Source organism: Callospermophilus lateralis, chromosome 2, assembly GCF_048772815.1.
Source record: "Callospermophilus lateralis isolate mCalLat2 chromosome 2, mCalLat2.hap1, whole genome shotgun sequence".
Taxonomy (NCBI): domain Eukaryota; kingdom Metazoa; phylum Chordata; class Mammalia; order Rodentia; family Sciuridae; genus Callospermophilus; species Callospermophilus lateralis.
Genome location: NC_135306.1, coordinates 114,016,878 through 114,038,715, shown reverse-complemented (window position 1 = coordinate 114,038,715; position 21,838 = coordinate 114,016,878). Strand labels below are relative to the sequence as shown.

The 21,838-nt window shown below is 44.3% G+C and overlaps 1 protein-coding gene across 1 annotated transcript in view; it reads left to right on the top strand.

The window, feature by feature from the left end:
• The window catches only part of Htr3b (5-hydroxytryptamine receptor 3B), a 33,039-nt gene extending 26,713 nt beyond the window's left edge, over positions 1 to 6,326 (top strand). The window contains exons 7-9 of the mRNA XM_076843760.2: positions 4,974 to 5,184; positions 5,319 to 5,501; positions 6,091 to 6,326. Coding sequence (XP_076699875.2) covers positions 4,974 to 5,184; positions 5,319 to 5,501; positions 6,091 to 6,326 — 630 coding nt within the window. The remainder of the gene's footprint in view (positions 1 to 4,973; positions 5,185 to 5,318; positions 5,502 to 6,090) is intronic.
• The last annotated feature ends 15,512 nt before the right edge of the window (positions 6,327 to 21,838 follow it).

Below are 21,838 nucleotides of genomic sequence, written 5' to 3'. Positions count from 1 at the left end.
GAGCCCAGCCTCAGCCACTTAGCGAAGCCCTAAACTAGTCGGATCCTGTCTCAAAATAAAAAATTAAAAAGGCTGGGAATGTGGCTCAGTGGTAAAATACCCCCTGGGTTGAATTCCCAGTATCAAAAAATAGAATAAAAAAGAGTTTATAATCATCAGATGGGTGCTCCTAGTATCTGCACTTTTACAAATGGATAGATTGAGATGAAGAGAAGTTATGTAACTTACTGGAAGCTTCAGGATGACTAGTGGAGCCTGGATTGAACCAGGCAGTCTCAGAAACCATGTCCTAATCCTACATCATGCTGACATACAACTAAGTGTAATGCAGCACATCTCAGACTGTTCTTTGCTATCTACACAGTATATATTACTGGGAAAGTCACCTTTATTTGTCTCACAACGCTGTACCAACAAAGTACCCCAAACTGAGTGGTTTTAAACAACAGAAATTTATCCTATTGTCCTGGAGAGTAGAAGTCTGAAATCAAGAATGACCCAACTTCTGGGCCCTCCAAGGCAGAATCTGTTCTATGCCTCACCTAATATCTGCTGTTGGGGCTGAGACTATAGCTTAGTTGGTAGAATGTTTGCCTAGCACACCCAAAGCCCTGGGTTCAAACCCCAGTGCCACAAAAAAAAAAAAAAAAAAAAAAAAAAAATCAACCTAATATCTGTTGGTTGCCAGCAATCACTGGTGTTACTTGGCTTGTAGATGTATCTTTTGAACCTCTACATCCATCTTTACGTGGTCTTCTTTTTGCATGTTCCTTCTCTTCTGAGGACACCAATCCTACCCTAGTATGACCTCATCTTATGGGTGTTGGGCATGGAACCCTGGGCCTCGCACAGTATAACTGGTGAATGCTGTACTACTAAGACAAATTCCCGACCCCTCATCTTAACTAATTGCAACTAATTGATCCTGTTTCCAAATAAGGAAACATTCTGGGGCTCCAGGAAGGAATGATATCTTTTTAAATTTTTAAAAAATTTTTTAGGTGTAGATGGACACAACACAATGCCTTTATTTTTATGTGGTGCTGAGGATTGAACCCGGGTCCCGTCTGCTCTAAGCGAGAGCTCTACCCCTGAGCCACAATCCCAGCCCCAGGAATGATATCTTGGGGACAGTATTCAACCCAATAGAATAGTGGCATCTGCCTCGTATGCAAAATACAATTGCCCTTCCCAATATGCCCTAAAGTTAGCCCTTTCTAACATCGACTCTAAATACAAAATATCATCTAAATATTAACTAGAAAGTCCCAAGGTTCATCATCTTGATCAGGTATAGAATCTGGTTATGGACTATTCTAGGGCAAAATTCCTCTTTGATCACAGACTTATTAAAGGCACCAGCTTCTTTAGTCCATTAGAAATGACTGGGTTTTAGGTAGGGGCAGTTTTGTATAGAGCCTCTTACAGCATACCTGGTGAATGCCAAGTCTGGTTCCTGAAACCATGTGGAGGGAACAAGGGCAGAGACCTGTCCTAACTCCAGAATGTATGATAGGGCCTGGCAACCTGTTCATGCTAGTTAAGACAAGGAAGTTCTGTTATATCATCATAAAAGCTAATTGTCTCTCCTTGTACCTAGGTCTTTCCCTTCTGCTTTCAGCTTCTGTTGATGTACAGCGAGGAATGACCTCTGACAGGATCAGCTACCTAATTTGTAGGGCTCAGTGGGAAATGACAATGCAAACCCCCTATTAAAAAATTATTAAGAATTTCTAAATGGCACCTACAGAGCATTAAATCAAGTTCAGAATCATATGTGCTTGCCTAGGTTGCATGCAGCAGAAGCCACGTAACTTCTTAGCTCTTCCCATGCCTCTCCCCGGACATCTCAGGGATCATTTGGGCTGATAAAACAGCACTTTCTCAGACACCAGGGGCTTTGAGGAGCCACACTACCCATCTTTGGTTTTGGCATAGATTTACATTCACTGTCTACATCAGCCTCTGGGTAGAGAGGAATCATTGCCGCTTGTGCTTTTTACATACAAACTTTATTTAAAGAGTACAATAGCTCATCTCAATTGTACTAAGATGTATGGCAAGGCAACATTAAACTACTTTTTAAAAAATTGTGGGGAGGGAGTGAATGAATTGAGCCATAGAGAGGTTGGCTTCCTCACGCAGGGTCACTTACACTTGCTTATCTAGGCTACAATGCAGGCACTATGGAACTCTGTGCCCTTGGCTTTCACGTCTAGGCTCTTTTCACTAAACCAACATGCCTACTTGTGCTTTTCCTTAGAGTGATATTGTTAGACTCCTTCTCTTTCATGTAATCTCTGCCACAGCATCTCTAGGGGGTATTCACATCTCTACCCTCCAGAGACAGCAGGTGTGGTTGCCACCCCCTACCTCAGGAGGCCAGATCACCAATAGCCCAGGCTAGGTTACAACACAAAACCCTCATGGAACCCAACCACTTGACCCCCTTTCTCCTCTCCCTGCCTTTGCCATCTTAGTCACAGCATGAGGAGCGGAGCTGAAAGGTGCAGGTTGATGACGATTAATTCTGTTGTTGTTTCTCTTGTTGCCTGCACTTTGGTAGAAATGTGTTTTAACCAAATGATTGCAAAGCAGTGAGTGTTGCTCTGGTTTAGATATTTGCAGCCAATTATGTTTAATGTGAAAGAGAACAGCCAGACTATAATCCACCAATGGCTCTGGCCTGCCAAGCTCCACTGAGTTGGGACATGCTCCTGAATCCAGCTGCAGGGGAGCCCCACTTTCACCACCAGGGCAGCATCTGGACTCCCCCAGCCACATTGTTCCCTGCCACCTTCTGCTCCATCCCTGGCCTTTTCTACCTTTTTTGGTAGAAAACACATTTCTACCAAAGTGCAGGAGGAGAGGCTTTTGCACACTTCTTTGTGATTCTTTTCCAGAGCAGGAGACAGAGATGAGGGAGAAGAGCCCTGCACTCTGGTCAGAGGTCCAATCTGATCAACAATTGTAGCTATGCTGTGGTGGAAAAGAGCTTGGCATCAGAAGATGTGGGGACACATCCCAGAGGTGCCACTTAAATCACTTAAAGGAATCGAGCTTTAATTTTGAAAATTTATAAAATGGAGGGTATTACCTACCAACGACTTGGCAGTAAGGATCAAATAAATCATATCATACGAATAAAAGCATAGAAAACATTCTGTTGTTTGGCAAATGCAAAAAATAAAGACATTCTAGGCATTATTTCTGTCCAAGTCCAATAGCAAAGGGCCAAGGATGTTCATTTGTTCAACAAACATTTATTGAACACCCATTTTAAGAGAAGTCTTATTTTGTTTTTTTGGGGGAATCTTCACCAGCCAGAGATGGTATGAGATGAGAGATCATAGTGGAGTGAGGAAGGCAACCTTGCCATTCTTTGGTTTCTCTTTCAGAAAAGATTAGAATAGAATATATGTTTCTTAAAGACATCACAATCCCAGTGCAGAATGGCAACAACAGTAGTGATTTTGTGAGATTCTAGTTCCAAGCTACACAATCCACTTGGCTTCCACAACACGGCCAAGCTGAGTAGCTTCAGCTGGTCCCCGCTCCAGGGGCCCCCACTTCCCACTTCTTCCCCTTTCTCTTGCTCCTGGAGACTAAGATGGGGTCCCTTGTCATGTTGGGTCAATGGGAGGTAGGGCAGGAGCAGCGACAGGAGATTGGAGGGAGGGAGGGGAGGAGAGGGAGGGGGTACTTACCTCTTCATTTGCCTCTGGTGAAACCACTGCTAGATTGCTGTGTTCCTAGGAGAAAGCCACAGTTCCTACCCTGCATAGCTTTCTCTTTCCTCAGGTTTGGCCACTACCCCTAGCACTTGGGCCCTTCAGGCATAAGGGTTGTATCAGCTCAGTCCCCAGAAAGCCCTACATGGACCTCCTCCTTGTGGTTTCTTTTTTCTTTTTTTCCCCAGGCCCCCTACCTTTTTAAAAAATATTTCTTTAGTTGTTGATGGACCTTTATTACTTATTTATTCATATGCGGGCTGAGAATTGAACCCAGTGCCTCACACAAGCTAGGCAAGTGCTCTATCAGTGAGCCACCACTCAAGCCCTTCTCCAGTCCCATATATATATATATAAATATATATATTTATATATATATATATATAAATTATAGGTGAACATAATACCTTTATTTTATTTTTATGTGGTGCTGAGGATTGAACCCAGTGCCTCACATGTGAGAGGCAAGTGCTCTGCCACTGAGCCACAGCCCCAGTCCCTCCCCAGTCCCTTTTATTCCTTATTTTGAGACAGGGTCTCACCAAGTTGCTGGAGCTGGCCTCAAACTTGTGATCCTCCTATCTCAGCTTCCTGAGTCACTGGGATCACAGACCTTGTAGTTTCTTTATACCCTGCCTGCACCTTGCAAACAGTCTGTTGAGCCCTCTTGCAATTTCCCCATTTTATTGTTCTCTTTGTTCTTGCCCAGATATTTATAGATCCTCAGGTGTTAAGAGGCTCACATTCCAAGTAAGAAGAGAGGCTGAAAATAATACCCAATATTACGTAAGTGGCTTAAGAGAAGGAGGGTTTTCATTTTAAGACAGTTTCTTACCAGATACGTGAATTTGGATAAATAATTCGACCTCTTTGAACCTTACTTTCCTAGTTTGTAAAATGGAGATGAAAATATCTAGCCCTTAAAGTTTTGAGGATTGACTACGATAAGCATATGAAACAGTCTAGTGTATGGCACACAGCAGGTGGGAAATAAATGTTAACTTCTTCTTCTTATAACTATCAATAATATTAATATTGGCTATGTAAAAGTTTAAAAGATTTTTCTCCTTCATTTCTAAACCACAAAATAACCTCAAACATACTTCTAAGATAAACTTCACAGACTTCACATGGCATATGAAGGCTTTGCATGTTGGGACTTACGTGAGTATTCCTGGCTGTGGATTTAGTCAAATGTTAGTCCATGGGCTTAGATTCAACAAACTCCTTGTTCCTGGCCAGGTGGTGATTCGCAGATGTCCATTGGCCTATGTTGTGAATTTGCTGATTCCCAGCATCTTCCTAATGCTTGTGGATCTGGGGAGCTTCTACCTGCCACCCAACTGCCGGGCGAGGATTGTGTTCAAGACCAGTGTGCTGGTGGGCTATACAGTCTTCAGAGTCAACATGTCTAACGAGGTACCTAGGAGCTCAGGGAGCGCCTCTTTGATTGGTAAGCATCCTCAGGGTCACCTGATGCCAGTGTTATTTTACTCCTGCCAAAGATCTGGTGATGCATTTCAAACTGGAGGAGGGAAAAACCTCAGAGACTACAACTAACTTCTCTGCTCTGGTGCCTTCTCCCAGGGGTCTTCTTCACAGTCTGCATGGCCTTCTTGGTTCTCAGCTTATCAAAGTCTATTCTGTTGGTCAGATTCCTCCATGATGAGTGGAGAAGTGGCCAGGAACTCCCCCTCTTGTGCCTTCAAGGGGATGCTGGCACCGATGGGTCTAGAATGGACCCTAGGACCCAGGATGCTCGAGTAACAGGTTTGTGAGAAGTCTAGAGATCCCTTTCCCATCTTTCTGGGTCACCCTCAGCACCAGTGCCCATCAGCAAAGCACCAGGCCTTTGGTTGCACTTTGTGGAGAATCTGAAGCCCCTGCTTTATAGTCCCTGCACCACATTTATATTACCTCTCTGGGGACTGAAGTCCACCTTCTGCTGGAAGTGGCTTTAGCTTGTTTAATTTTTCAATTACCCACAGTGACTCATCCACCCTAGAATAGTAAAGTTCGAACATGTAAGCTTGCTCTCTATTTGGATTTACTTCCCCCAACCTAAAAGAAAAAGAAAAAGGAAAGTAAAAGAGTCATCCCAGCCCCTAAAGTTCCAATTGAGTTGATCTGGTCACTACTCATACCCTACTTTCACAATATAACTCTGCCATGGTCTCTGTCCTGCAGCACAGCCATGCCTCAACAAGCAGGTAGGGTGACAGTCCACGACCCCACCCAACTCTCTTCCTAGTTTTGCCCACAACTTTCCTTGAAGGATGAAGCTGTCAGATTCAAGAGAGAGTTCCGGTGGGCCTTGGTAGCCCTTGGCTCACCTCAAGTATTTTCCTCTATCATGCAGAATCCCCAGTCTGTCAAGAACACCAGATCCAGTCAGAAACCCTGAAGGAAGTCTGGTTCCAGATTCGATCCATCAACAACTATCTCCAAACTCAGGATCAGGTGGACCAACAGGAGGTTGAGTGGCTGGCGCTCCTGTACCGCTTTGATCAACTGCTCTTCCGAAGCTACCTTGTCATGCTGGGGCTCTATGCTGTCACCCTGTGCTCTCTCTGGGCACTGTGGAGTGGTTTGTGAAAATTGGAATCTCTGGTCTCAATCAATGCACTATCACAGCACTTAAGGAAAGCTGTGAGGACATCAAAAGGGGAGGAACAGTGGGTCTAAATGATTCCCACCTGCCATTGCCTCTTTTCATTGAGTCCAGGTATACATAGCCTATGGGTTACTGAAGGACCCAGCACCACTATATTTATCATGAAAATGTATAAACAGAACAAACAAGCCACCAAACAAGCCTTCATTCCCCAGTAACCACTGTTGGCCTTCTCAGAGAGAGGTCTGAAAAGCACATACATGCACATATTTGTGTTTAAACAGTTTTTTTTTTTAAATGTAAGATCACTCCATCTCTCAGTTCTGACTTGGTTAGTTGTTTTCATTTATTCAACAAAACCTTTATTGAGTGTTGTTTAAGTCTTAGACATTATGTTAGGAACACTAGAGAATATGAAGTCAGTCACAGAGAACATTCTTCATTGGATTCCTATGGTCAACTCTGAACCAGAACACAAAACTCTCACCATATTTGCATCTTTCTGAAGCTTATGTTTCCACTATTGTAGCTAAATCTCTTCCTCTGTCTTCTTGTGCCTTGGAAATTCCAAGTGCCAAGGTTTCTTAGCCCATCTAGCACAACATTTAGTGAGCACATACCATGTGTAAGGCACTGAGCTGGGGCATATGTCTAACCCATGCTCCCTGGAGTCAAGGAATTTATTTATTTAGTGGCACTGGGGGTAGAAACTAGGGTGCTCTACCACCGAGCTACATCCCCAGCCCATCTTTTTTTTCTTTATTTTGAGTCAGAGTCTCACTAAGTTGCCCAGGTTGATCTTGAACTTGTGATCCTCCTGCCTTAGATTCCCAAATTGCTGGGATTCCTGGCATGTGCCATCATGCCTGGTAATTCAAGGGATTTATACTCTATAGTCCTTCTATTAGTCAGTTAGGGCTGCCTGAATAAAGTATTACAGAGTGGGCAGCAGCTTAAAAGCACAAAGATTTATTTTCTCACCATTCTGGAGGCTGGAAGGTTTCTTCTGCAACCTCTTCTGTAGACGTTCATCTTTTCCTGTGTCTACATATGGTCCTTCCTCTGTGCATGTACATGTCTATGTTCAAATTTTATCTTTTTTTTTTTTTTTCCTGTGCTGGGATTGAACCAGAGCCTGTGCACACTAGGCACATGCTCTACCACTGAGCTACATCCCCAGCCCACTTTTTATTTTCTGTTTTCAGACAGGGTCTTGCTAAGTTGCCCAGGCTGGCTTCAAATCTGTGATCTTCCTGCTTCAGCCTCCTGAGTAGCTGGGATAAGTGTATGACACAACACCCTGCTAAATTTCCTCTTCTTTGTAAGGGCACCAGTCATATCAGAGCAGGGCCCATTCAGATGCCTCCATGTCACTTTTTTTTTTTTTTTTTTTGGTACCAGGCATTGAACCCAGTGGTGCTTAATCACTGAGCCACATATCCTGCCCTTTTTTTTATATTTTATGTAGAGACAGGGTCTTACAAAGTTGCTTTAGGATCTCACTAAGTTGCTGAGGCTGACTTTGAACTATGATCCTCCTGCCTCAGGCTCCCAAGCTGCTGGGATTACAGGTGTGTGTCACCATGCCCAGCATCTCCATGGAATCTTAATTACTTCTTTCAAGGCCTCATCTCCAGATACAACCATATTCTGAGGTACTAGGGGTTAGGACTTCTACATATGACCTTCAAAGGGACACAAATCAGCCTATAACACACATGTGATTATGGAGACTTGGCAAGTACAAAATCTTCAGGGTAGGCCAACAGGAGAGTTCCCTGGAGATCCAGAGGGGAGCTCTAGTTTGAGTCCAGAGGTCTACTCTCGGGAGTCTCTCTTCTTTAGGAAAGGTCAGTCTTTTTTTTTTTTTTTTCCTCAATGCTTTCAACTGATTGAATGATGCCCATCCACATTTTGGAGGATGATCCAATTCACTCAACGTCTACTGATTTAAATATCTTATCTTGGGGGCTGGGGTTGTGGCTTAGCAATAGAGCACTCACCTGCACGTTTGAGGTGCTGGGTTAAATCCTCATCACCACATAAAAATAAAACATAAAATAAAGGTATTGTGTCCAACTATAACTAAAATTATTTTAATAAATTAAATATCTTCTCTTAAAAATACCTTTACAAGGGGCTGGGGTTGTGGCTCAGTGGTAGGGTGCTTGCCTAGCATGTGTGAGGCACTGGGTTTGATTCTCAGCACCACATATAAATAAATGAATAAAATAAAGGTCCATCAACATCTAAAAAAATGCCTTCACTGAAACAGTTAAGATAATATTTGACCTAATACTAGGTATAATGGCCTAGGCAAGTTGACACATAAAGTTAACTGTCACAGTCCCGATGGCTCCTTAGTTTTCCATCTATGCCACAGGCACTTTCTAGAACAGAAGAGTCCTGTGCTAACCTGGTACTTGGGTAACTAACCAACTTCTGGGTCAGACTCTCCAGTAGCCAAACCTGTAGGTATGAGGTTCTTGTGGCCTCAAACCTGAGTTTGAATAAGATTAGAATTCCACAAAACATCCTCTTTCTTGTATCTGACTTTCTTAGCTTCTCATCATTTTTCCTCACAGAGTGTTCAGTCCAGCCAAGCCCACCTGACTACTGTCCTCCTCAGGATAGGGTTTCTCATCTAAGTTTCTCCTTCTTTTTGACCAATTTTTCTTTTACTTTGTCCATCTGTCTGTCAACTCTGTCTCAGAGCCCTGCTCAGAATGGTCTTATTCCCCCACATTCCCACCCCAGCACTCTGTGACTCTGTCCCCTCATCTCTGTCTTTGGTGTTATAGTACCTTGTATCCTTCTCCCTTTAAATGTTTTGTGGTCTCTATTATACGTGTGTGTGTGTGTGTGTGTGTGTGTGTGTGTGTGTGACAGAGAGAGAGAGAGAGAGATTTGTCAAACAGGCCACATACTCCTAGAATAGTTGCCCTGTTTTCTCTTTCTGTTTATCCCCCATCTATGTCCACACCATAGAGGGTTTTGCATACGAGTGAGCCTACCATTTTGCATGGTGAGTGTCTTATAATGTAATTCACTCTAGCTCACTGCTGACAGTGGACATGTATCTGGTGTGTTTTCCTAAGTCTGAGCGACAAAATCTCCCAAGATCAGATACCCAGTCCCTGGATCTCCCTCGAACCCTCATCTAGGGTAGCCTTCAGGAGGCTTGTGGATAGAAGGACATAGAGGACAGCAAGACAGTCATCAGTCCTAATGCTGCCAGCAGAGGACACAAAAGTCTAAAGCTGTTTGCTAAAAACTTTTCCTGGTACTAAAATTGCCTTTAAAAAAATCTGCCCCCCTCCATCCCCCCAAAGAAAAAGAATTTAAATTCAAACAGCCTTTACCTGCATCCTCCCTCTCTCATTACCTCCCAGTTAGTGCTCAACGCCAATTGTCCATGAAATTCCACTGCTGCTGTTAATGAAATGAGGAACATAAGAAGTTTGTGAACAGGAAGGAAGTGTCCATGCAAAGCTCCACCTGTTTGCTGCTTCACTCCCTACTTAGTACTACTGGCCTTTGCTGCCTCCATGTATTCTACAGCTTCTGTACTGGTTCCAGTTCTCTCCACTTCCTCCCCCAGTTATAGGGGAAGACAGGAGGAAAAGCCCTGCAGTGAACACATGGCTGTGAGGTCTCCCTCCTTCCTAATTGCATGTTGGGGAAAGTACCAGGTGCAGTCCAGAGACCTGCTTTAGTCCTAGTTCCAACACTGTCTACCCAAGGGATCTTGAACTTAACTTCTCAGACTTCTATTTCATTTATTTAAATATTTAAATAAATATTTACTCTTACCTATTTCACAGTTATGAGATCAAAATGAAGAAATGTATTCAATAGCATTTTGAAAAGTAAATATAGATCAAAAAATAAACACAAGACCTGCCTGCTATTAACAGATGGATTCCAGGCTGGGTCTTTGGTGTGGGATCTGACTTCCAGCTGCCTCTATCAGAATCCCCTTATGGGTTCTGGTTTTTCCCTTTATCAAAGGATCTGAAAGTTAAGGGCTGATGTCATCAAGGGCCTTCTTACAGAGGACTTGAGTGAGGGTCCCAAAGGGATTTCTAATTCCACTTCCCACACGTCTCAACTTTGGTCCATGTCCAGCTGCCACTGCCCAGGTTCTTTATGTCACCCACGAAGAAGCTATCATTCAGCAGCAAAGCCTGCTCACTAAATGGACTCCCTGCCATCTAGTACCTAGTGGCCCTAATCCCAACCACAGCCAGGAACTCACTCTAAGCCCCAAGGTCATTCTGCTGCCTAAAACAATGACATTATTGATGTGTAACACTTCAGACCTCCTCTTGGAATAGTGCCTTCAGTAGGGGAAGAACATGAAGTACTAGTGGCCCTTACTTAGAGCTGCTTTAGTGGAAGGAAACCTAGGAACAGAGCAAAAATGGGATTCTCCCAGCTGTGAATGCTCCTACCATCTGCTGTCTCCCAGAATCTCAGGTAGTTTAGATATTCCACAAAGAAATTACAGCTCCTGTTCTGATATCTAGAATACAGAGATGGTTAAGCAGTCCCATAACCAGGCAGCCTTCAAGTTGTAACATATCCCAAGATAACTTCCAGGTGCTGCCATGATGACCCCAAGGACCTTCATAGGCTTTTTTTTTTTTTTTTTTTTTTTAATCAAAAATAACCAGGTGATGATCTTTCCCTTCTAAGATTTGTCCCAGAGAAGCAGGAGACATCATGGTGAAGGAAGCTGAGCTTCTCAACTCTTAAATCTCCAAGCAAGTCTCTTGTGGTCTGGCTTTAAGCTTGGGTGGGTCAGAACCAGAAAGCAAAGAACCATGAGGGCAGCCAACGGCGAGGTGCCCAGGGAATTAGTCCTGCTCTCAGCCCAACCTCAAGGCTTCCCCAGATCCTCTCATTTCTCAGGGATCCAATCACGTCTATCTACAGGCAAGGTCAGCAAACAGAATTCATATTTTACCCTATTCTGTGGCTCAGAACACTAGAGCCTAGTGTTCAGAACACTTCAGAGCTTGGTTTTAAGGCAGAGAGTTCCTCCACCAATCCCTGGTGGTGACTGGTTAGCACAGGGCAGAGACCCTAGGTCCCCGTTTTCCTCTGAGAATACTGGTCCTCCCTCCCTGAAACCCCAATCTGTGCCTTTGGGGCTCCACCTCTGTCACCTCCCTGTCCAACTTGGTCTACCCTGTCCTGTTTCCCAGCTCAGACTCCATCTTAGGAGCTGGAGCTGCTCAGTCCTGAGTTATTTACCTGCCGAGACAGTAAGAGCTAAACAATTAGCTGAGCAACAGCACGGGGGCTTTTATGCTCAGCCACGCCCACCACCACACTCTGGTGTCTGTAATTGAAATGACCCACACCAGTGATTAGATTAGGGGGCTGAAGAAGCCCAGCATGTCACCCCAGCCCCTTCCCTCGTCCTGTCGGGGAGGTGATGTAGTTAAGTTTGTGCTTCATTTGGCAGAGGCCATAAAGCAGGAATTGCAGGCAGGTTTTCTGCAGGGAGCTAGAAACCACTGCTGGGTGGTGGGCAGGCTTTGTGGCAGGTGACAGACTTCAGGTTTGAGGAGGAGGAAGCTCCTTGTTCTTCTCCAGCCACTATAGTGCTGGGCTCCAAAGAGCCCACATGAGCCTAGCAGGATTATTAGCTCTCCTGGGTGTCACTGGGTACCAGGCTGCAAGTGGGTAGGCAGCCCTTGATCAGACCCTGCTCCTGGTCACCTGCTTGTACTCTTTGGAGAGCTCCAGGCTGAAATCCAGGGAATCCAGGTGCTGTTGGCAGTTCTTTTCTCCCCACCTCCCCATCCAACCTTAACTTCCCAGCTCTCTATACAGTTCCAGCCCTTCTCTTCCCTAGGCCCATCATCCTGCAGCCTCCTCCCCACATCTGGTTCTTGGAGCATCAACACTGAATTTGGTCACATTGTACAACAGCTAAAGTCTGTCTAAGTATCCTCTTGCTCATTTCTTTTCCCCACCCCAACTACCCTAGGCACCTCTGTCACCACACTGCTCAAAGGACCCTCACTGCTGTGCTCTTGCTTCCCAAAGCTGCCTTCCTGAGCACTGTGCACTAAACTGATCAACTCCTTCCTCCTGTGCCAAGCAGAAATTCATGGCAAACTGTATCTGGGTATGTGTATCCGTAAAGGGGCTCAGTGGTGTGCTAAGGTAAAACTTCGGATTTCATGGACAGGGAGGGGGCATCTTTGGTTCTGTTCCTGCTTTGGGAGCATACTAATAGAAAGTTTGAGGTATAGTAAGGCTAACAGATCACGAGATGATTGACAGGAAAGGCAGTTTATGACTCACAGTTCTCAAGCATGGGGGGCACAAGCCACACCACATCATGGTGAGGAGGTGCAGCATGCACACCAGGAAATGCTGAGATTGACCCAGGGGCTGGATGCAGAGGGAGGCACTCTTTGCAAGAGGTATGATTGGTTTCTGCAAGAAGGAATGGGGAAGCCAGGCAAATAGGTTTAGGATTGGCTGTTTTGCATAATTTCAGTGGGTCCTGGGATATAGGGGCTCCCCAAGTTATGTGGTACCTGGCCCTGTGTGAATGAGCAAGCAGTAACAGCCTGGAGTATGAGACTCCAATAAAGGAGGTTGTTGGGAGTAGGGTATGGGCTCCATTTCAGTTGGTTTGTATTTGAAAAGTATGCTTACACAGGTGAGTTGTTTACTCTTTTTAGGAATTGACTAGTCCTAGGAGGGGCAGTCTCTGCAGGGTCAGTGGGACCCCAAATATCAAAGTATCAGAAAACAGAAAATAACCAGGTATGGTGTGCCTACCTGCAATCCTAGCAACTCAGGAGGCTGAGGCAAGAGGATCACAAGTTCAAAGCCAGCCATAGTAACTTTCAAGACCCTGTCTCAAGTTAAAATAGTAAGTAAATAAATAAAAAGAACTAGAGAGGGCTTGGGATGTAACTCAGTGGTAGAGCACTTGCCTAGCAGATATGAAGCCCAGCACACACACACACACAAAGAATGAAGTGGAGGATAAAGCATCCCTATGTTCCATCCCAGTACTCCCACAAACAAACAAACAAAAACCAAGAACACAGAAATTAAAAGACATGGTTAATTCAGCTGCCTCTGAGTATCCCAGATACCCAATCACTTTCTTCTTATTTTCTGAGTACTACGGTGGAAATCGACCACATAACTCAAAGGACTGACTTTAAAAGTGAGAATGCTGGAGTTAGGGCAAGCATGCAGGCAAAGGGGAGGAAGGCAATACCCAGGCAAGAGTCCTCCATACAGCTATTAACTCAACTGCTCAGCTTTGTGGTAACTTCTACTGAGTAACCTGCTTGGCATCTGGGACTGGCCTAGACCGGAAGAGCACCTGAATAGGACACAGCTTCCAGCTTCAAGGAGCTTTTAATCTAGCAGAAGTGGTGTCGCAGAAAGAACACAGGGATGGGGTCAGAATCATGCATTTGAATTCCACTACAGCATGGTTACTTAGAGCTGACAGATTTCCTCTGAGTGCAAACCCGCTGGCTTGGCAGAGGTTTCCTGGAGTGCTGTCTTGAGACAGATTTTTGGGCCGCAGGCAGACTTGATGAGAAAGAATGCTGTAATGAATTAGCAATGTCTGACAAAGGCAAGAGAAGTGTGGGGAGGGTGATGAAATTAACGCTCATAGGGTTTTGTCATGCGCCAAGCACTGTGCTGAGTGCTTTGGGTGAAGTCATTGAAATGTCAGTCCCAGGAGAACAAGGAGGTTATTTTTGGTTCATTGTTGTATTTCCAGGACCTATACTAGATCAATAGGTAGATACTAGGGTTATTGTTAATACAAGAACTATTATATGCAAAACTCCAGTATTACTATTATTATTTTGGTACTGGGGATTGAACTCAGGGGCACTCAATCACTGAGCCACATCCCCAGTCCTATTTTGTATTTTATTTAGAGACAGAGTCTCACTGAGTTGCTTAGCGCCTCACCCTTACTGAGGCTGGCTTTGAACTCGAAATCCTCCTGCCTTTGCCTTCCGAGCCGCTGGGATTATAGGTGTGTGCCACCATGCCCAGCCTAAAAACCCCAGTATTATCATTCCCATTTACAGTTGAAAAGACTAAGGCCCAGAGAGGCGAGGTGAACTGCCCAAGATCACTGCAAATAACAAAACTAGTGTGTTTGCCTTGCATGACTATAACAAATACCTAATTAAAACCAACTTATAAATACAAGTTATAAATAAATAAAAACTTTGTTCACAGTGTTAGAGGTTCCAGTCCATGATCAGGTGGACACATTGCTTTTAGGCCTTTGGGGGCGGGGGCGGAACAGCACTTCATGGTGGGAGTGCATGGTGGAGCAGAACTACTCACCTCATGGATGGGAAGCAAGAGATAAAGAGGCAAGAGATAAAGAGTGAGGGTCCCACAATTCCCAATGGCTTGGAGACCTCCTAACAACCCCACTTTTTAAAGCTTCCACCTCCTCCCAATAGCATCAACTTAAGGGACCAGGCCTTTAACACATGAACCTTTGGGAGACATTACAGGTCCAAATTATCAACTGGGATTCAAATCTAAGCATTCAGAGTCCAGATTGCACTCTCTTAGACAGTCTGCCACACTCAGGTACACTCGGGCTTCAGAGCTTCACCTTTGAGCTTTACTTCTTACAAATGTTTCATATTTGCTAGCTCTACATGTGAATAGAGGAAGTGGCTAGTGTTAGGATATGTGACTTTGATTTTCAACTCTACTTCTTTGGGTTTTGATTCTGGGCAAGTTACTCAACTATCTCAGAACCTCAGTTTTATTTCCATTTTGAATTTCTAGAAAGAGCTTTTTTTGCTTCGGCATCAAGAGAATTGAATGAGATAAGACTTGTTAAATGGGTCTAGCATTAGAGGCATTGAGCATGATCGCAATGCGTCTTTGCCACCTTACCCTAGGATTCTTATGAGAGCCAGGGAGATCATGTATGTGAGAAATCTTTGTAAACCCTAAAGGTTTGCTAATCAAAGTGTGTGCCTGGATTCCCAGCATCAGCATCCCCTGGGAATGTGCTAGAAATGCAGATGCTAAGGCCCTCCCAGACCTACTGATTCCAAATAGAACACTAACCACACCTCCGGGGAACTGAGTTGCACATTGAATTTGCATATTCATTTGCACATTGCCATTGAAGGGGATCTAAGGGACAATGAAGGTAAAGGGTGATAGTGGGGGCTCTGGGAGGCTAGAGGAGCTGGGGATTCAGGGGCAGCACAGCGTTACATGAACCCGCCCCTATCAGGGCAGCTGGGCCCACAGGCACCTGCCAATCACTCTACTCCCCTTGGTAATCTCCCCTCCTCACAATCAGAGCAGTCAAGCACCCAGTGCAGCTGGGCGGCTCAATTATAGGCTGTGGGCAGATGGCGGAGATGGCTCTGTGTGCCGTCCAAGGAGAGAGCCAACCAGAGTAAAGAAGTCCCTTCCACTGGCCCCCTTCCCCTGACAGCAAACACCCTCTTTCCCAGAGAATGAGACTGCCAGCACATGGCATCAGGCACCCCCTTTCCCCAGAGCCCACTAGCTGCCCTGGGCAAACCCCTGGGCCTTCCTGGCCACAGAGTCATGGCCATAGTGTGTTAAGAAACCCTCACCTGGGCTTGTCAGTCATGAGTCCCTCTCCTCACACCAAGAACTTCCTATCACTGGCTGCCTCTGGACGCCGGCCCTCTCCTCAGAGCTTAAAACATCAGCACATCAGGTGGAGGCAGACCTGAGACTTGAGGACCACATCGTAGTCATCCTTCCCACGTGTCCAGCATCTGGTAGAAAGGCTGGCATGGAGCAGGGCACAGAGGATTCTGGCTGAAGAAACACCAATTCCAGTTTCCCTGAAAGCCAACCAGGTTGCTGTGGGTGAAGCTCCTGGCTGTCATGTAAGCACTGGGTAAGCAAAAAGGGAACAATCCCAGGTAACAGGGCAGGCTGGGCTGCCATCAGAGCTCCTGCCCCTGCCTCCCAGAGGTGCCGGTGCTAAAAGGAGGCGCCAACACTCTTCCTACCCTGGTCCCCAAGGCTTCCAAGTGGCCTATACTCCCCGCCACGGTGTCTCAGCCTTGGTCCCTGGGAGGGATGAAAGCTCTCTCCATCTTCCAGACTTCCCTTATGGTGATATTTCAAACACCCATTAGGTTTTATGGGGCATCATTTCAAGGACTACAGGAGATGAGGAGATGGCTCCAGGCCTTAAGTCTCCCTACAGCCTTAGAGATCCTTCTGATCCTTCTGGATGCTTGGCCTGCACTCATCCCTTGCCCTTTGGCACTCACCCTGTCACCCCGTGCTTTCTCAATAGGCCTCGGGTCCCATGATTAGCTGGTTTGGGCATCAGAGTGTGTGTGTGTGTGTGTGTGTGTGTGTGTGTGTGTGTGTGTGTGTGTGTTTGATTCAGGAACCCAAAGTTGGGGAGGAATGAGAGCTGTAATTTGCAGATGAGCTTGGGAGAAGATAATATAATAAGATAATGATGCACGTGATGATAATTATTTTGACTATAGAGTGCTATTACTTGAGGGACACCTACTGAATGCCATGCACTGTATGAGAACTTTCCATATTGTATTAAATTGATACATGATAATCGTACAAAGTAGGGAAAATTTACAACTATGGAGACTGAGCCCCAGACAAGAACCTTGTCTACGGGGGTGGGGGGGGGCTGGGGTTGTGGCTCAGCGGTAGAGCACTCGCCTAGCACATGGGAGACACTGGGTTCGATCCTCAGCACCACATAAAAATAAATAAAATAAAGGTATTGTGTCCAACTACAACTAAAAAAAAAAAAAAATTTTTTTTTTTAAAAAAAGATCCTGGCCTACCATTACACAGTGAGTGAGTAGAAGAGAAAAGTTTGATCTCAGGATTATTTGCTTTAACATCTACTAGCTTTAGCGTCTTTACCTGAAAAGAGCAGGGTGATTCCCTTCTTGTCCCAGGGAGCTGTGGAGACATCCCAGGAGCTCCTGTCAGGGTGGAAGCTACAAATGTAAGGGGTTATCATTCCCAAGCAGTGCTTCCTTCAGGGCTGTACCCTGCTGGGAAAGAGGCCCCAGCCCTAGTTTGAAGATGCAGATACTGCCTTAGGCTATAGTTCTGAGGACCCCAAGTGCTCACTGTCCAGGCTGAAGAAAGCAGATGGAAGAGCAGCGGACAAGTTGTTCTGCAGCAGGTCCAGCCAGGATGCGCGTGGCCCTGGTAGATGGAGCAGGCTAGACAAGGCTGGCATGTTGGAGCCCTTGCCAAGAGGAGCTGACCTGAGAAAGAAGTGCTTCTGATTGGAGGTCGGAGAGGAGGAGGTAGAGGTTTGGGAGGGGATGATGTGTGTCCCCCCCCCACCCACAGGCTGGGGCAATTCTCCTTCAAGGGAGATAAAGAAAAGGATGGGGAGAGAGTCATCTAGGTCTAAATTCAAATACTGGTTCCACTATTTAATGACAAGTTAAATAACTTCCCTGAGTCTCAGTTTACTCATTTTTAAAACAGGGATGTCAAGGGAAAAAAATTAAAATAGGATAGCATTGGACTGAAGTATTTAAAATGGAGTCTAGAGGCCATTGCTAATCAGATCTCAGACACAAGCATCCAGCGCTGAACTTCTGAACCTTGAACCAACTGCAGACACAATCCTCCTCCCCACAGGAGCTGACCTCGGAAATATTGTTAACCTCTGCTGACCTTCTATATCATGGACCCTTCCTCCAAACTATCCAGAGACTGAGGCCACACCCAATCCCTTTCAAGACCGCTTAACTTTTACCAATACCAATTATAATTCCTAACTAATGAGTGATGTAATCTTCAACCCCTCGTGGTTTTGAACTATACACCAAGCTCCCATTTTGTAAAACCTCAGAACATATTTTCAAGATCGTTTGAAATTATTTTCCCAGATTTCAATCCTAATTAACCCCAAATAAATGTACTTTTATTTGTTCTAAGTTGACTTTTTCTAGGTCACCAGGGATAATGATACCTAATACCTAGAATGAAGATTCTGAGTAGATAGTGTAAGATGTATAATCGTTGCTCAAACATTCAATCTCCTTCCCCTTCCTGGTCTCTGCCAATCACTTCTAACTAGAGAATTCTAGGAAATTACTGAATTTCCTTTATAATACCTATAGTAATAATGATAATAGTGACTACGAATTCCACTTACTGCGCATTTTTATTGTGATAGTATAGCAATAAGGTTAAAAAAATTTTATTCTAACTTGTTACATATGACAGCAGAATGCATTACAATCCATATTACACATATAGAGCATAATTTTCGTATCTCTGGTTGTATATAAAGTATATTCACACAATTTGTGTTTTCATACATGCACTTAGGGTAATACTGTCCATCTCATTCCACCATCTTTTCTACCCCCATCCCTCTCCCTTCCCCTCCCACCCCTTTGCCCTATCTAGAGTTCCTCTAATCCTCCCATGCTCTCCCTCCCAACCCCACTATGAATCAGACTCCTTATATCAGAGAAAACATTTGGCATTTGTTTTATTGGGATTGGCTAACTTCACTTAGCATTATATTCTCCAACTCCATCCATTTATCCACAAATGCCATGATTTTATTGTCTTTTATTGCTGAGTAATATTCCATTGTGTATATGTACCACATTTTCTTCATCCATTCATCTACTGAAGATGTCTACTGAAGGGCATCTAGGTTAGTTCCACAGTTTAGCTATTGTGAATTGTGCTGCTATAAACATTGATGTGGCTGTGCCACTGTGGTATGCTGTTTTTAAAAATATTTACTTAGTTCTAAATGAACACACAGTATCTTTATTTATTTTTATGTGGTGCTGAGGATTGAACCCAGTGCCTCACACATTCGAGGCAAGCACTTTACCACTGAGCTACAGTCCCAGCCCCTATAGTATTTTAAGTCCTTTGGGTATACACCGAGGAGTGGGATAGCTGGGTCAAAAGGTGATTCCATTCCCAGTTTTCCAAGGAATCTCCATACTGCTTTCCATATTGGCTGTACCATATTGCAAGTCCCACCAGCAATGTATGAGTGTGCCTTTTCCCCCACGTCTTTGCCAACACTTATTATTGTTTGTATTCTTAATAGCTGCCATTCTGACTGGAGTGAGATAAAAACTTAGAGTAGTTTTAATTTGCATTTCTCTAATTGCTAGAGATGTTGAACATTTTTTCATATATTTGTTGATTGATTGTGTTTCCTCTTCTGAGAAGTGTCTGTTCAGTTCCTTGGCCCATTTATTGATTATTTTTTATTTTTATTTTTTTTTTTGGTGTTTAGTTTTTTGAGATCTTTATATACCCTAGAGATTAGTGCTCCATCTGATGTGCAAGTGCAGCACTAAGAATTTTACCTTATGATCTCAGTAATCCTACCCAAGACTCTATAGTAGATGCCATGCCTCCTTCCTCCCAAGCCCCAAGAGAGTTAGACTGGCTTGTCCAAGGCCACCTATCTGGAAAGAGGTGGAGCCAACACTGAATGAGGTTAGGCAGCATAGGAGAGGTTATCCTTTGTAACAATGACCTCCAAATCCTAGTAACTTATGACAGCCTGCTGTGTGCTGCAGGTTACTGCAGGTCAGCCCCGCTCTGGTCCATGTTCCCCCATCTGAGGTCCAGGCCAATGGGGCAGCCTCCATTTAGAACATCATTAGTCACCATAGCAGGAAAAGAGAGCTTAGAGTGGTCACTCCTGGACTGAAAGACTTGCCTTCTCACAATTCATTGTCCTTGTCATGCCAGAAAACACAATCCTTACAAATGCCCAGGAAAGGGGAGAACTGACATATTTGAAGATAGCACTTGTGATTATCACACGCAGTTTCCAATCACCATGTTTGCCCGATTCCCTCTATATACTGAGCCTCAGTTTTCTCATCCAGAAGGTGGGAATAATAAATCTGCCTTGTGGGACTGTTGTGGTGACATAATATTTAAAAAATCCCAAGCCTGGGAAGACTGAATTGTAGCAATCTGTATTCAGGCGTGAAGGTCAGGAGTCCTCTGCGCTGGTCTGTTGGACCTTTGTTCGTGAAATGACAAGGCAGGATAGAGAATTCAGAAGATTCCTTGTGAAACAATAGGACGTTCTTTGAAAAGTGCTGTATCTCTCCTGTGGGCCTGAAACCACCTTCAGAGGAGCCAGAAGGGAAGGAAAGTTTCCAGGACAACAATCAGCGGCAACAGCCAATGTGCAAATGTGATTATGTCAGCAAATATGCAAAGTGCTGTGCACTTTTGGAAGGCTCTTCATTTAGGACTAATTAAATGCTTGGAATCAGGAAGACTGAGAGGGTCCTCTCAGGGAAGCTACTTCAGGTCAGCAAGACACTTCAGGGTCTATTTACAAGAGGGAAAACTCCAGAGGAGGAGAGGAAGAGGACAGCTCAGCTTAGAACACACCGGAAGCAGAACTCAAGGCTTTAAGGGCTGAAAATCACCTGGGCTATTGTGGGGTCCTATAGCTCCAACCTTGGTCCCGGGGGTCTGAGGTTTTGTGTGATGAAAGAATACGTAATTGGGATTTGTGCTGGTGGTTGTGAAATGGGTGCTGCAGAAAGAATGGAATATATTATTTTTTCTATTGCTGCTGTGACAGATTACCACAAAGTTAGTGGCTTAAAACAACACTAATGTGTTCTATTGAATAGCTCTGGAGATTGACAGTCCCAAGTCAGTTTCACTAAAGTGAAGATGTGGGCAGAACTAATTTCTTTAGGAGACTCGGAAGGACCCTCCATTTCCTTACTTTTTCTTTTTTTTCCTTTTTTTTTTCTTTTTTTTTTTTAGCTTCTAGTGTGTTTTTGTCAGTTTTGCATTGCCGTGACTCAAAGAACTGACAAGAACAGCGTAGAGTTTATTTTGGTTCTTGATTTCAGAGATTTGGTCCATGATTAGCTGACTCCATGGTTCTGGGCCCAAGGTGAGGCAGAACATCATAGCACAAGGCTACGGTGAAGAAAAGTAGCTTAGACACAGCAACCTGGAAGCAGAGAGAGTTCTGCTCACCAGGGACAAAATATAAATCCAAAAGTCAAAAGAAGACCTACCTTCTTTAGCCATGTCCTACCTACAGTTACTGCCCAGTTAATTCATATTATAGGATTAATCCACTGATTAGGTTAAGGCTTTCATAACCCAATCATTTCATCTCTGGAAAAATATTTTTTTTTAGCATATAGCTATTTCAAAAATTTTTTTAGTTGTAGACAGACACAATACATTTATTTATTTATTTGTTTATCTTTTTTTATGCAGTGCCGAGAATCGAACCCAATGCCTCACACATGCAAGGCAAACACTCTACCAACTGAGTTACAGCCCTAGCCCCCATAGCTATTCTTTTTTAATATTTATTTTTTTAGTTGTAGGTGGACACAATATCTTTATTTTATTTTTATGTGGTGCTGAGGATGGAACCCAGTGCCTCATGCATGCTAGGCGAGTGCTCCTCTGAACC